Genomic DNA, 16,250 nt, shown 5'->3' with positions numbered 1-16,250 from the left:
ACAATGCACAATAGCTAAATTATGGAATCAACCTGTATGCCCATCAGTAGATGAATAGGTTAAGAAATTTTGTGTTTATTTTACCACAGTAAAATAAAACTGTGGAAGAAGGAAAAATAACGGGGTGCAGTGGCACTTCCCTATAATCCCAGTGACTCAGGAGTCTGAGGCAAGAGGGTCAGAAGTTCAAGACCAACCTCAGTAACTTAGTGAGGCTCAGAGCAATTCAGCAAGACCCTGTCTCTAAATAAAAAATTTAAAAGGGGAGAGTGAGAGAACTGGGGATGTGGTTCAGTGGTTAAGTACCCCTAGGTTCAATCCCTAGTACCAAAAAAAGAAGAAGACCCTGTCTCAAAAAATTTAAAAAAATAATAAAATGGACTAGGAATATAGTTCATTGGTAAAGCACCTCTGGGTTCAATCTCTAGTACCAAAAAAAAAAAAAAAAAGAGGAAGGAAAGAATAAACCATCTTTCTGTCTAGTATAACAGATCCAAATATGATAGCCTTTCATAAATCAGATATGTATGTATTTAGTATGAAAGTTGATATCTGCACAATATATGGTAGCATCTTAAAGGTATAGAGAAGTCTTGGCAGTTAAGAACCATATTATACCAGGTGTTGGCAGTTTTTCTATAAAGGGCCAGATGGTAAACATTTTAGGCTTTGTGTGACACACTACAGTGTTTGTTGCAACCAGTGAACTCTAGTGTTATAGTGTGAAAGCAGCCATAGACAATATACAGATGAATGAGCATAGCTGTTTTCCAGTAAAACTTTATTTACAAAGTCAGATGACCAACCAGATTTGACCTGCAGGTTATAATTTTATATAACACAGTTGATACTGAATAAAGGCTTTTAGCATTTAAGTCTTTCTGTTATATCTGGCAGACCAGTGCCAAGTACTGAGTTAGTATTAAATATTAAATTAAATATTGAAATATTAAAATGTGGCTAAAAGTGGGCTGGAGTGTACTCATTGGTAGAGCACTTGCCTCACATGCACAAGGCCCTGGGTTCAATCCTTAGCACCATAAAAGCAAAGGAGGGGTAGATTTTGCTAAAAGCCTGTCCAGCTGAGTGATTTATCATCCCAGGAGTGAATTTAAAGACTGATGTAATATGACTTGTTCCAGGACTAAGGATGGTCAACAATAGGAAATCTATTAATGTAATTACAAGAAATATAACTTCTAAAATCTCCAAAAATAAAGATATTTATATTTTGGCAAGAATAACAAAGAAGGATTAATTGTATTTATTCCATTTGCCTAGGTAAGAAAGTATTTAACATGGAGAAATTTTTTTAGAAATTACCAACAAGTTTTGGCACTTCCAAGGAATTAACTTTAATTCACATAGATATACCATGTACAATGACTTAAAGTCAACTAGATAGTATTTATACTGTTGCAACTTTTGAAACTTAAATGTTATAAGTAAGCATTATGTTCTTTAATCTCTCCTTATTTCTAAAGTTCTTTTGGCATTTACATTTGAAATCAAATCATTGTTTTTCTGCTAACATTTAGTAAAATAATATAAAGTTAGTATGATTTGTTAACTCTTCAAAGATTTGGGCATAGTAACTTCATCTTAATGCAAGTTAAATAAAGTAAATACTGTTTAATTTTAGAGCTATTCTACAAAATTCCTGGACAGAAGTCATGGATTTAATACTGAAACCCCGTTCTGGAGGTAAGAATAAAATTCTTGTTGAGAACATAGATAAGGGGCTGGGATTGTAACTTAGTGATAGTGCACTTGCCTAGCACTTTTAAGGCACTGGGTTTGATCCTCAGCACCACATAAAAATAAATAAAATAAAGGTATTATGTCCATCTGTAACTAAAAATTAATAAAAATAAATGTACAATTTATTTCTTCATATTTTCACAAACTTTATGTATATATTTGCAGTTTTAAATTTATATCCTGATTTTAGTTCTTCAGTTTATCTAATTTATCAATGAATATATTAAAAATTAAATTCATTTCCCTTCATTCACTATTAAATCTCTGAATGTGTGGGGTTCATATACATGTGGCCATTTTGTTAAGGTATGGTATTATGGAATGGCAAAACACTAAGAATTTTTAAAGAGTGCACAAAAAATTTTCCCAAAAGTATCTCTAAAGCTTTGCTATATAAAAGGGATTTAACTAGAATTTTTTAAATTGTCAAAATAATTGTATTAATTTTATGTATTTATTTTCGAGCTAAGGAAAAAATTAAATTATCTAAATTTAAGGAAAGTAAATCAAAACTTGACAGCACAATGGAAAAGGAGAGGAAGAAAGAACTACCAAGTTTTTGTCTTCTGTTGAATTAGCTGTGATGATAATGAATCAATAGCTTTTGTTGTTGCCCTGGGGGGGAAATAGTATGTTGATAGAGTTGTGTAATTCTGCACTTTTTTTTTTTTTTTTTTTTTTTGTAGTTGTAGATGGACAGCATGCCTTTATTTTTTTGTTTATTTTTACGTGGTGCTAAGGATCAAAGCCAGTGCCTCACACATGCTAGGCAAGCTCTCTGCCTCTGAACAACAGCCCCAGCCCGTAATTCTGTACTCTTGCTCAGTTGCAGTTTTTTCCCTTTCTGGCGTCTGTCCCCAGGTGAGCAGAGCTCTTCGTGGCACCTACATCACAACTAGCATTTTCTTTTTTTGGGGGGGGCGGTGCTGGGGATCAAACCCAGGGCCTTGTGCTTACAAGGCAAGCACTCTACCAACTGAGCTATCTCCCCAGCCCCCCAACTAGCATTTTCTAATGTTGTGTTCCCCAAGAAGCATGTTAAATTGTGAAGGTTTATCCATTTGGATAAATAGTTATTTAAATCATAGCTTTTTTCGTCCCACAGCTGAAAAGGGGTACTTGGTGAAATGCAGGGAAGAATGGGCGAAGACCAAGGACCCAGCTGCTGCCCTCAGAAAACTACCTGTCAAAAGGTGTGTGGAAGGGCAGCTGCTTCGAGGACTTTCAAAATATGGAATGAAGAATATAGTCTCTGCATTTGGCATAGTGAGTGCGATTTGTGAAGTCAGGCAATGGCTTGAGGTGGTTTAATGCTTTTTAAACTTTATCTTGGAAGATTTTACTAAATTTTGAAAGAACAGAAACTAAAGAAGGGTCCTTTGGTGATCTCCAAGAGGTGCTTTACTGAGTGATCCTTGTTCAGACCCTGAATGGTGATAAACAGGAGGATGTGGGCATTCTCAACAGTACTTACTAACTTTGAGGGCATAAGAAAAGTATTAATGTGGAGAACTTGATCTCCATTGGAAATTTAAGTGTTTTTTTAAGAAATTCAGAATCCATTGTACTGTCATTTCTTGATCATCATCATTAGGACTGTAAACTGCCTAAGGAAGAGAATTGGACAGTAAACAGTCTAAATAATTATTTTAGTCTGGTTTCATGAGGGTGGATCAAGAGTGGATAACATCTTGGCAAGTACAGCCTGTACTACTGATATTTTTGTATAATCCAGGACACTTGAAGTTTAGCCCGTAAGCTTAAGCCTTAGTTACTTCCCCCCCAAATATATTGGAAAAACAAAATTCTTTCTGTATGAAATTAGTTATCATTCAATCATTGTAGGTGTTCTCCTTCTGTAGAATTATGGAGGAGAAACTACTATTTGCTGTATAATTAATTTGTAGATTCCTCGAGTTTGAAGATTGAATCTTTGGCTTAGGGTATAAATTCCATAGCATTTGTTTTAGTTGCCTAGATGTATGTATGCATTGTGGATGTAAAATGTGAACTGCTGCCAGTGATGACTATTAATGCCCTTTAGTTCGAGGTCTTCCATTTCTAATATTTAATGCTCTGTATTAGTCACTGCTTCTACAGACTACTAAAAAAATGAGAAATCTAAAGTATGAGTTTCTTGTACTAGAATCATCACTAAACAAACAAGGTGTTTTGAAGACTGCAGTACTTTCTATAATCAGAATATCTTTTTCTTAACTATTTTTTTCCTTCCCTCCAGATACCAAGAAATAATCGTTTAATGTATATTCATAGCTATCAAAGCTATGTGTGGAATAACATGGTGAGCAAGAGGATAGAAGATTATGGGTTGAAACCTGTTCCAGGGGACCTTGTTCTCAAAGGAGGTAAAACAGCACATATCATTGTTCAAACAAGAAGTCAGGTATTTGAAATTAGTGGCTTTAAAATCTTGCCTGGCTACTAATTAAAAAGAGCAGGGCATGGTGGTGCACAGCAGAATTGCAAGCTTGGGACCACCCTCAGCAACTTAGCGAGATCCTTCTCAACAAAAGGATGGTGGTAGGGTGGCTGGGGATGTTGCACTCCTGGGTTCAATCCCCAGTACATTAAAACAAGAGAGAGAGATGTTTAGTAAGTTTGAAATGGATCTCTGTTAAAAAAAATATGCATCTGGGGGGCTGGGGAGATAGCTCAGTCGGTAGAGTGCTTACCTTGTAAGCATAAGGCCCTGGGTTCGATCCCCAGCACCCAAAAAAAAAAAAAAAAAAAAAAAAAAAAAAAATATATATATATATATATATATATATATATACACATACACATCTGGTTTAAGTAAGCATGTGACTTTCTAGGCCTCCATTTTCTCAACTAGTATATGGAATAAGATTTAAAACTGATGGCTGAAATTCCTTTCCAAAGCTTAATCTGGTCTTAGCAGACATGTAATACTTCTAGATGTGTCTCAACCTCTCAGCCAGTTTGTAGTGTTTCTTCAGATCAGCACCAGACTGGAGCTAACTTACATGTGGGCCCTGATAGAATGGGCATATAGTGCATACTGAGCCCAAGCATTCATAAGACAGCACTCATGTCCTATCTGCTCTGGAGCTCCTGCTGTATGCCAGGTCTTGCCCTAAGCCCTTTATCTTCATCTTCTAGTTTAAACCTCATAGTACTACTGAAAAGCACTCTGTTTTTCATGGAGTTTAATCTCTTGTCCAGTGTTTCACAGCTGGTTGAAAACAGAAAAAGCTGGGTTCCAAAATCAAGTTTGTTTGATTTCAAGGTCCATATTCCAGGGTCAGTAGCATACCTGACTGCCATCTATTAGCTTGTTTTTCCCTGATGTATCACCTTTTTCCTCATGCAGTACTGCTCACATCCAATGCATTTTAATATCCCATGTGCCACCATATTTCATCCTCTAACTACAGGCTGATTTTTACATTGTTTATTCTTTTAGGAGAATGCATATTTGTATGATAGCTTTCCAAAAAGTATTTTGTAATGTTGCTTTAGAAAGATAAAGTAAAAGTAAATAAATAGATAGATAAATAAATAAGAAGGATTAAGTAGTTGATTTTTTAAAAAAATATATTTTTAGTTGTAGATGGGCACAATGTCTTTATTTTGTTTATTTATTTTTACGCGGTGCTGAGGATTGAACCCAGTGCCTCCCACATGCTAGGCAAGTACTCTACCACCAAGCCACAACCCCAGCCCAAGTAACTGATTTTTAAAAGTAGGCATTTCCAGATGATGAGTATGCAGCTGGAAAGTGTTTTAGAAATATTCACTGAGAATTCTACTAAATATTTGATTTTTATTTCTTAGAATAGAAAAGACAAAAGGGTATGATCAAATATGGCAAGGGTATATTTACGTATCTTTAAGCTTCCTAGGCCGCTGAACATGTAAAAGTTGCACTTTTGATTTGCTTACGTGTGTATAATTTTAGGAATTCATGAAAATAATGCCTCTTTTCTTATTGTTTATTTGTGGATTTGCAGCCACAGCCACCTATATTGAAGATGAAGATGTTAATAATTACTCCATTCATGATGTGGTAATGCCCTTGCCTGGTTTTGATGTTATCTACCCAAAGCATAAAAGTAAGTTCTCTGTATGGGGAAAGTAGCCTAACATAATTAAGCCACTAGCAGCCAAGAGTAAAAAGAAGAAAAAATCAGTTCCTTAAATATAATATAAAAGATTTGTTTTCATCACACTTAAAGAGATATTTAGATTTCAAACATATAAACTGTGATTATTTATGAAGGTCTCTGAAAAGGGTTGCATTCAAATGAATAATTTAAAGAAACTAAAGCCAGGAATGGTGTTGCACATCTGTAGTCCTAGCTCTTAGGGAGGCTGAGGTGGGAAGACTGCCTCAGCCCCAAGTTTGAGACCAGCCTGGGCAACGTAGCAAGACCCCATCTCAAAAACACAAAACAAATAAAAAGAAACTAGATGGTTACAGTAATAATAGTTGTATTACCATTATTGTTTGCATTATTTAAATTTCTAAAGTTCACTAATTCATATTAAGTATGGGAAGAGTCTGAAAAATCATTGAGATAGTAGATAGATAATTCTGCCTCAACATTGCTTTTTAGAAACTACATAAGGACCAAGGCCCATGGTACATGCCTGTAATCCCAATGGCTCCTGAGGCTGAGACAGGAGGATCATAAGGTTAAGGCCAACCTCAGCAATTTATCAAGGCCCTAAGCAACTGAGACACTGTCTTAAAATAAATAAAGAAAGAAAGAAATAAAAAGGGCTTGGAATGTAGCTCAGTGGAAAAGCACCTCTAGGTTAAATCCTCAGTAACAAAATAAAACAAAAGTATGTAAGGGACTGGGGATTAAGCTCATAGCATACATGAGGCCGTGGGTTTGATCCTCAGCACTGCAAGAGAAAAAAATTATGTGAAGCCAGGTGCGGTGGCACATACCTGTAATCCCAGTGATTCACGAGACTAAGGCAGGAAGATCACAAAGTTCAAGGTGAGTCTTTGAACTTAGTGAGACACTCTCAAAATTAAAAAGGGATGGAATTGGGATGGGGAGTGTAAGCTCAGTGATAGAGCATCCCTGGGTTAAATTCCCAATTCCACACACAAAAAAAAAATAATTTAAGTAACATACACTAATGGTATTTAAAAAGTCAATAAATATAGAAGTTTATAAAGTGACAAGTTAGCCAGGTGTGATTGGTGAGGTCTGTAATCCCAGTAACTCAGGAGGCTGAGGCCCAAGGATCGAAAGTTCAAAGCCAGCCTCAGCAGCTTAGCAAGGTCCTCAGCAACTTAGTGAGACTCTGTCTCAAACAAAAAATAAAAAGGACTGTGCTCAGTGGTAAAATGCCCCTAGGTTCAATTCTCAGTGCAAAAAAAAAAAAAAAAAGAAAGGAAAACAAAGAATTCTCTACCTTTGCTTTCTATTCCCCAGAGGCTGCTAAGAATTACTTTTTTTACCTTCATGGATACCATTTGGGTGGGTGGAAATGGGAACCTTTATTATTTAGGGATTCAGAAATTGAATAAAAGCAGCTCTGACCATGGGTCCAATTTGGTGGAACTGACCCTTGAAGTTACTCCTATCCAGGACTAGTCTGTGGACCAGATGACTTTTTTTTTTTTAATACTTTTATTTTTCGTTTTTATATTTTTATGTGGTGCGAGGATCGAACCCAGTACATCACACATGCTAGGCAAGTGCTCTACTACTGAGCTACAACTCCACCCTTGGGGTGACTGCTTATTAAAATATTTTTTCTCAGGGCCGGAGTTGTGGCTCAGTGGTAGAGTAGTTGCCTAGCATGTGTGAGGCACTGGGTTCAATTCTCAGCATCACATATAAATAAATGAACAAAGGCCTATCAACATCTAAAAAATATTTTTTAAAAATACAGTTTTTCTCTTAAGATGCCAGAATTGGGGCTGGGACTATAGCTTAGTGGCGAGCACTTGCCTACTAGCATGTGCAAGGTACTGGGTTCCATCCTTAGCACTACATAAAAATAAACAAATAAAATAAAGGCATTCTGTGCGTCTATAACTACAAATTTTTTTTTTTCAAAGAAGAGGCCAGAATTATTTTACTTACAAATGTTATATTTCTTAAAACTTAAGTATGAATCTTTCATTTTTATGTTGATTAAAGCAACCAAATTGTTGTACTCTTAATACTTATCAGGCTGACTTACTGAGGGAAAGAAGTGGATGGGAAGAAGTGAGGTGGGTAAGGGAGGGGTGTGATCTGTCTGCCCTGATCAGGAACCAAGTTAGAGCAGTACCTGGAACTAGTGGAAAGGAAGGCATATAAAATGCTAAAAGCCACACTTTGCCTTTGTTTTAGTTAGGGTCCTCCAGAGAGACAGAAGCATTAGGATATGTAGAGATAAGAAAAAGGATTTCTTAGAATTGGTTCACTTGATTGTGGAGGCTGAGAAGTCTTACAATAGGCTCTTTACTTGCTAGAAAACCAGAAGAGGCATGGTTCAGTCTAAGTCCAAAGGCTTGAAAACCAGGGAAGCCAGTGATATAACTCTGAATCAGAGACTGAAGGGCCAAGAATCTGGGGGCTGTGGTGATAGGGGTGCTGGTGCAAGTCCTAGAACACACAGGCCAGAGAACCTGAAGTTCTGAAGTTCAAAGGCATTAAAGAAAAAGCGAGGGGGTGGGAGGGGGTCCCAACTCCAGAAGAGAGAGGAAATTATTTGCTGTTCTGCCCTTTTATTTCATCCAGGTCATGTCCATAGTGAGGGCAGGTCTTCCCCAGTCCGTCCTCTGATTCACGCCTCTCCTCAGAAACACCTTCACACACACTTGGGATAGCCCAATCAGCCTAATCAAAAGCAAAAATCACCTGGGTTTTCTTTTTAGCAGAAGGGGGACAGGTTCAGTGCCTACTGAAACATTGAGAATAAGTAATGCTTCGCCAGCTACCCAATTATCCCTTAATCTAATCAAATTGAGACCTCAAATCAGCCATTATAAGAAAAATGGCTATAGGGCTGGGGTTGCAACTCAGCGATGGAGCGCTTGCCTCACACATGTGAAGCACTGGATTTGATCCTCAGCACCACATAAAAATAGGGTATTGTGTCCATTTACCACTAAAAATATTTTTAAAAAAGAAAGGTGGGGACTAGGGTTGTAGCTCAGTGGTACAGTGCTTGCCTAGCATGCATGACTCACTGGGTTTGATTCTCAGCACCACATATAAATAAAATAAAGGTCCATTGACAACTAAAAAAAAAGAAAGATGATTACAATTCAAGATCAGAAACTTAACTGGTACCAATAAGAACATACATTCATCAAAACCTTGTCATAAAACTTTGTAGCCAAGATGGGGATTCAAAGACTAGATGGGTGGTATTTCACTATTTGGATATGTAAGATATGCACACCTACTATCCAACGGTGCTTTATTTAGGGATCCCTATTGTCTTGTGTGGTAGAGGCATCTTTCCTTGTCTCTGTACTAGCCAACTTTTTTTTTTTTTTTAAGTACAGGTGCACTTAACCTCTGAGTTACATCCCCAGCCTTTTTATTTTTTATTCCGAGACAGGGTCTTGCTAAAGTTGCTTAGGCTGATCTTGAACTTGCAATCTTCCTGCCTTAGCCTCCCAAGTCATTGGGATTGCAGGGATGTGCCACATCACCCAGCTTTATTCAGCATTTTTAATGAATATCTTGTATAAAGAAATATGATAATAGGGCTGGGGTTGTGGCTTAGTGGCAATGTGCTCACCTGGCATGTGTGAGGCACTGGGTTCAATCCTCAGCACTACATAAAAATAAATAAATAAAGCCATTGTGTCCATCACAACTAAAATATATTTTTAGAAAAAGAAATATATTTGTAAGTAGTGCAAGTTAATATTAGTTGTATGAGAAGCAAGTGTTAAGAACTGCTGAAGGCATTTAGTAGGGTAAAATGTAAATTCTCATATTTATGCCCACTGATCAAATAAACATAAAAAAGGCCTTGTTTGATATAGTAGTCTATATATAAAAAGTTAAAAGTAATGTAGAGTTGTTGAACTTAAGCCTGTTACTCTGGAGCAGGTAAAGTATTTGGTGGAAAACATAGAATTATAAAAAGAGGGGCAATGATGAAACCATTATTTGGTCTAATGAAGATGTGACTTCAGGGTTCAATTTTTATGAACACTTGGAAGGAAGTTAATCCACTGTGTTCCAAAGTAATCAACAAAAGTTACAAGGGAACAGTAGTTACACATGACAGTGGAATCCGTTTTGACATCGTTATACAAGCATGGAATATATCTTATTCTAATTACGAAGAACTTTCTAATAATTGTGTACCTCATAAAGAAGTAGTTCCACATAAATGACAACTTATAAGTGAACATTGAAAAATTGTCTCTTTTGAGTTAAAAAAGATTTTCCATCAGGTGTGAGGGTGAGACAGATGGTTTTCCAGGGTCTCTTATTTTTATACAGTTATTTATAAGTACCTCTTCAGAGAGTGTTTGAAGTCTCTGTATATGGTATCTTCTGACTTTGAGCACATATAAATTATGATTCAGCAACTTTGTGTGAAATGGCCTTTGGTAGGGAGCTTGAGAACCTTACACCATACATACTGTGGCTAGTTGCAAAGATAGCCTACAAGTTGGCAAACCAAGGCTGAAAATGCCATTTAGTCCCCATTACTAAGTTACTAAGTTTTGACTCCAGAGAACAGACTTAGGATTATAAAATAGAGATGCTAGTTTTATTAGGGTACTCTAGCTGAATTCACATGTTAACACTAGTTCTAGTCTAGGTCACGCTAACTTGCTGACAGAATTCATTTTAACTAACTTTTTGTATTTTGTATTAAGTTAGTGAAGCCTACAGGGAAATGCTCACGGCAGACAATCTTGATATTGACAACATGAGACACAAAATTCGAGATTATTCCTTATCAGGGGCTTATCGAAAGATCATTATTCGTCCTCAAAATGTCAGCTGGTGAGTAATTAGTCTGGAATGAAGTAGAGCTGAATTACTACATAAAGTTTTTGCTTCATTTATACATTTTCCAGTGCTTAGAACCTAGCATATAAATGTTTAATGTTATTGTTGTTCTTACTACTATTATCACTACCGCTACCAGTTGGTATTTTTCAAGCCATCAAATTAATGAAGGACAAGTGATATAGCTCAGTGGTAGAGCACTTGCCTGGCATGCACAAAGGCCCTGGGTTTAATCTCCACCACTATAAAGAAAGGGGAGAAAATGAAGCTGTGTTGAATGCAATCATATACTGAAAGCAACTTCCTTTACATGTTGTTGACATCCTCAATTATTGAAGAAATGTGTAAAGAATAAACTTTTTTCACTATTTTGAACAAACTGAGATTCATATACAGAGCTATCCCTGAGCGAATTACTCAGTTAACTATGAGTTTTAAATAACAATCTGGTTGTTGTAATATCATGTTTCTAGAGAGACAAGGATACTTGTGTTAATTAATTTTAAAATACTTTAGTAGTATGATCTAGAACTTTATTTGGTAATTTAAAAATGAAATCCTGAACTATTTGCCTATTGCCAGGAAATTCTTCTTCCTTTTTTCTGTCTGTGGGCTATGAAGTTTTCAGAGTATCTTTCCCAAGGTGTTGATGGTAGTGTAACTGCTCTGAAGGAAATGGAGCACCCTGTACAAAATGAAGTTTACTATGTATCAGCATCATATAAAAGAATTTCCATTTAGGGAAGCATTTTGTTTCATTGCCATTTGCTGACCTCATCTGTCATCTTACTATATAATATGGAAACAATAATTATATATAAAATCTGACCCTAAATTCTGTTATTGAAGAGTTCTACTTATAGTTATTTATAGGCTTATGTGTTTTTCTTGCTAAACAAATGATGAAAACCTTTCAGTGGTGTGTGCCTGTAATCCCAGCAACTTGGGAGGCTGAGGCAGGAGGATTATAAGTTTGAGACTGAGGCAATTTAGCAAGACCTGTCTCAAAATAAAGTAAAGAGGGTTGAGCATCCCAGGTTCAAACCCCAGGACCACAAAAAAGAAATGGTGATGAGCAACTTAGTACTTTTTTTTTTTTTTTTTTTTGGTGGTACCAGGAATTGAACCCAGGGCCTGGTGCATGCAAAGCAAGCACTCTACCAACTGAGCCCCAACTTAATACCATTTATGACCATTCACAGTGACACCTATCTTTAATTATATATTTTATAGGGAAGTAGTTGCATATGATGATCCCAAAATTCCACTTTTCAACACCGATGTGGACAACCTAGAAGGGAAACCACCACCAGTTTTTGCTTCTGGTAAGTTCACTCAGTCTTCAGTTCTTTTATCAACTTTTACTTCAGTTCTCTCATATGAAAGTGTAAATTTTTTTTTAATTGTTCTTACAGTCATCAGCACAACCCATCTACTCTGATTTCTATTTTGTGTTTCATCATCTTGATTTCGTGATTATAACTGGAGGCAAGCCACTAAAATAGTCAATCCCCCTGAAAATGAATGAATGTTATAGGTAGTTGTGATATTAGGTGATAGACTCTTTCCTCCCCATCTCCCACAGAGAGGCAGCAAAATGAGTGAAAAGTAGAGGTTGTCATGTCAAATTCTTTCTGTTCTGTTTTCTATTCCCTTTCTCCCCCTTCCTGCCCTAATTGGGATTTGTTTTGTTTTCTTTTCTTTTTTAGGTTCTTTTTACATGCATTTTTCTCTTGTGCTCTTCCGTAATCTACCCTTTTAATAAAGGTTCCTGGGTAGAATTACTGTATCACTTCAACTAGTTTATATACTCACAGATCTCTTAACTTCCATGGTCTCATTCTCTGACACCACTGTGGGAAGTAGAAATCTAAGGAAAGGAGCACAATCTGTGTATTTGTAGAGAGATTATATGATTCTATCCAGTCTGTCTGCAGTGACTGTCATTTTCTGACTGTTTTATTCTTCTTGCCTGGCAGAAGGCAAGTACAGGGCTCTGAAAATGGATTTTTCTCTTCCTCCTTCAACTTACGCTACCATGGCTATTCGAGAAGTGCTAAAAATGGACACCAGCATCAAGAACCAGACCCAGATGAATACAACCTGGCTCCGCTAAGTAGTCTCTTATCTGTAGATGAGAAAATGCAGACAAGTGTTTGCTTACTGACTTCCTGTTTATTTATCTCTTAATATAGACCCCGATATGGATTTTGAATCTTTGTAGTAAAGGATTATTTGTATTTTTAAAAGTTTTTATTAGCTTAAAGAAATAACTTGCAATATTTGTACATATGAACAAATCCTGAGGATCCTAATTTTAGCTCAGAGAATATAAATTGGTCAGAATATACTTTAGGTGCTTAAATCATAATAAAATATCAGCTTTACTGACTTTATAATACTTTGGTTTAAAGTAGCAGTTTTAGGTTTGTTGAATACATGTGGACAACAGGAATTTTTAATATATCCTGAATGGAGTGTACAACAATGCATTTTAAGAGCAAATGCAACAAAACAAATCTTGATTATCCATAAATAATTTGAGTCCCCATTTATGGATATAAATACAGTAATTTTCATTATGCATCTCATTTGCTGGATTCAGGTAAGCATTTATATTATTTTTAGTTTGCAATGGCTTTTGCATTTATTATCAATTCCTTGCAGAAGAGTTGCAGTAATAGGGCCCTTTCTCTTAACATAAACATATGTGTTCATTTTTATTGGTTAAGGTCTACTTTTTACTCTAGGTGCCTTTTTATGTTCAGAATTCCTTTCACCAGATTGGCATTTGCTCAAAAATAAATAATGGCAGAGAAGAAAACTTAAATTTTCCAAGGGCTCCTTCTAACAGCAGCATTTACCCTTTGTCATCAATTGCTTAGGTATTTACATTTCTGGCATTGCATAAAACTTTTCTCTGGTGTGAAAGGATAAATATGCCTTTCCAAAGTTGTGTAGCATAATTGTATCCTGTCATTTATTTCCTGTCATTTCTAGAGCCAAATGTAATAAATACTTTTTAAAACGCCTTTCTACTGATTATGTAAATAAATAAATACATAAAACTAAATGAAAATGAGAATTTTGTACCTGAATAAAGGGAAGAAACTAAGTGAATGGAAGCTCCTCAGAAATGGTGTTGACAGGGGCTGGGGTTATGGCTCAGTGGTAGAGCACTTGCCTAGCACATGTGAGGCACTGGGTTCAATTCTCAGCACCACATATAAATAAATAAAGGTTCAATAACAACTAAAAAAATATATTTAAAAAAAAAAAAAGAAAACCAAGAAATGGTGTTGACACAAAAGTGTGTCTTGATCAGGTGTGAGGTTTGAGAATAACATAAAAGACTATCAAGCCTGGCACGGTGGCACATGCCTGTAATCCCAACAGCTCAGGAGACTAAGGCAGGAGGATCATGAGTTCAAAGCCAGCCTCAGCAACTTAGTGAGATCCTATCTCAAAATAAAATATAAAAAGGACTGGGGGTGGGGGCTGGTGTTTTAGCTCAGTAATAGAGCTCTTGCCTAGCTCATGTGAGGCGCTGGGTTTGATCCTCAGCACCACATAAAAATAAATAAAATACAGGTATTGTGTCCTTCTACAACTAAATAAATAAATAAATAACTTGTTTGGAAAAAGGGAGTGGGTCTAGGGATGTGACTCAGTGGTTAAGAGCCTCAGTCCATCGTACCAAACAATTTTTTAAATTAATAAACAAAAGACTATCTTGAGGGCATGACCGACTGACTGAGTGACTGTTAGACTGGACTCAAGAGATCCCTCCAGTGTCACTCCCTCACCTGCCAGTGTGCTTTCTTGAGTGGAAAAGAAAGGAATGGAAAAGAGCTGCTATACCAGGAACATCACTCCATGCAGTGTGAATTACATCTGTCCATATCTGGCCATGGAAACAAGATTGAGAATAGTCATTCAGCCTTTTTTTTTTTTTTTTTTTTTTTTTGCTGTGGTGCGGATGGAACCCAGGGCCTTGTGCTTGCAAGGCAAGCACTCTACCAACTGAGCTATATCCCCAGCCCCAGCCTTTTTCTTTTAATGACCTCCACTGTACAGCCAAAGTTAAAGGACTGGAGGAAATGCTGTGGTAAAATTATCCTTTTATCTGACCAATTTCTAGAAATTCTCGTCCTACAAAAACCAAGTTTATTAAATGTATAGTGGTTCTGTCTGTGCTTTCTCGTAATAATCAGTTCCTGTCTTTTGTCAGAATGATTATGAAAATTATTTATGAAGAGGATCTAAGTATTCCTATTGCTAAGTGTATCCAACAGTCCTGCATTTATAAATTAACATTAAAAAAAAAAAGTGAGACCAAACTTGGTCTCTTCATCTGGGAAATAGTTATGGTGTCATGTAATAAGTTAATTTCCCTGGCTACATTAGCAATTATCAGTTTCTGAATGTCTTTTCTTAAACACTGATGGAAAAGTAATAATTTGAAGTGAATTCTTCCCTTTTCAATTTTTTTTTCATTTTTAGTTGTAGATGGACACAGTGCCTTTATTTTATTTATTTATGTGGTGCTAAGGATTGAACAGTGCCTCATGCATGCAAGGCAAGCATTCTACCACTGAGCTACAACTCCATCCCCATCTTCACGACTTTTTGAGAACTAGGGACATACTGTCTAACTCAAGGGACTTAGTGTGGAATAAGTCTTTACCTTCACATAGAATTCAGGACATTTTAACAATGGGAGGAAGTTTCTCCAAGGTAAATTTACAAAACATGAAAGAAACCTTAACATAAAAGTATTATAACTTCCTAAATTATTGCCTAAAATAAATAATAATTAATAATAATAATAACATTATTTTTTAGTATAATTAAAACTATTTCCTGCTGGGCATGTTGGCGCATATCTGTAATGCCACTGGCTTGGGAGGCTGAGGGAGGAGGATCGAGAGTTCAAAGCCTGTCTGAGCAGGTTAGTGAGGAACTTAGCAACTCAGTGAGACCTGTCTCTAAATAAAATATTTTAAAAGGCCTGGGGTTAAGCACTCCTAGATTCAATCCACAGTTAAAAAAAAAAAAAACTATTTCCTCAGAAAAGTTAGGTCAATAATCAAGATCATACTAGCAATGTTTTTATTTGTGATTTCATGTTATAGTAATAACTAGACAGCTGTTGTACTTATTAAAAAAGAAAAACCGGGTTGATTCCAGAATTTTCATGCTTACATGTTATAAGTGATAACTAGATAGATAACAATTAAAAAAAAAAAAATACTCATAGGTAGGCACCTATTGTCCCTGCTACTAAGGAGGCTGAGGCAGGAGAATCATTTGAGCTGAGGCTGAGGCAGGAGGATTACTTGGGGTTAGAGGCCCACTTGGGCAACATAACAAGACCCCAGGCCACAAAAAAAAGAAAATATCTGGTTGATTCTAGCATCAACCAAAAAAATTGGTAGCAGCTGCAATTGTACATCGGTACTTGAAACTTTACTGTTTGCTCCAGGCAGTACAGATTAGCACAAACTG

General features: G+C 36.3%; 1 protein-coding gene across 2 annotated transcripts in view; it reads left to right on the top strand.

The window, feature by feature from the left end:
* PUS7 (pseudouridine synthase 7) overlaps nt 1–13,862 on the top strand; it is a 45,722-nt gene extending 31,860 nt beyond the window's left edge. For both annotated transcript variants that reach the window (XM_079150024.1, XM_079150023.1), the window contains 7 exons: nt 1,643–1,704; nt 2,867–3,027; nt 4,001–4,127; nt 5,754–5,855; nt 10,607–10,736; nt 11,976–12,067; nt 12,722–13,862. In XM_079150024.1, coding sequence (XP_079006150.1) covers nt 1,643–1,704; nt 2,867–3,027; nt 4,001–4,127; nt 5,754–5,855; nt 10,607–10,736; nt 11,976–12,067; nt 12,722–12,858 — 811 coding nt within the window. In that variant the 3' untranslated portion in view covers nt 12,859–13,862. The remainder of the gene's footprint in view (nt 1–1,642; nt 1,705–2,866; nt 3,028–4,000; nt 4,128–5,753; nt 5,856–10,606; nt 10,737–11,975; nt 12,068–12,721) is intronic.
* The last annotated feature ends 2,388 nt before the right edge of the window (nt 13,863–16,250 follow it).

This window comes from Sciurus vulgaris, assembly GCF_902686455.1.
Source record: "Sciurus vulgaris genome assembly, chromosome: 8".
NCBI lineage: Eukaryota > Metazoa > Chordata > Mammalia > Rodentia > Sciuridae > Sciurus > Sciurus vulgaris.
This window is presented reverse-complemented; position numbering and strand designations above follow the sequence as displayed.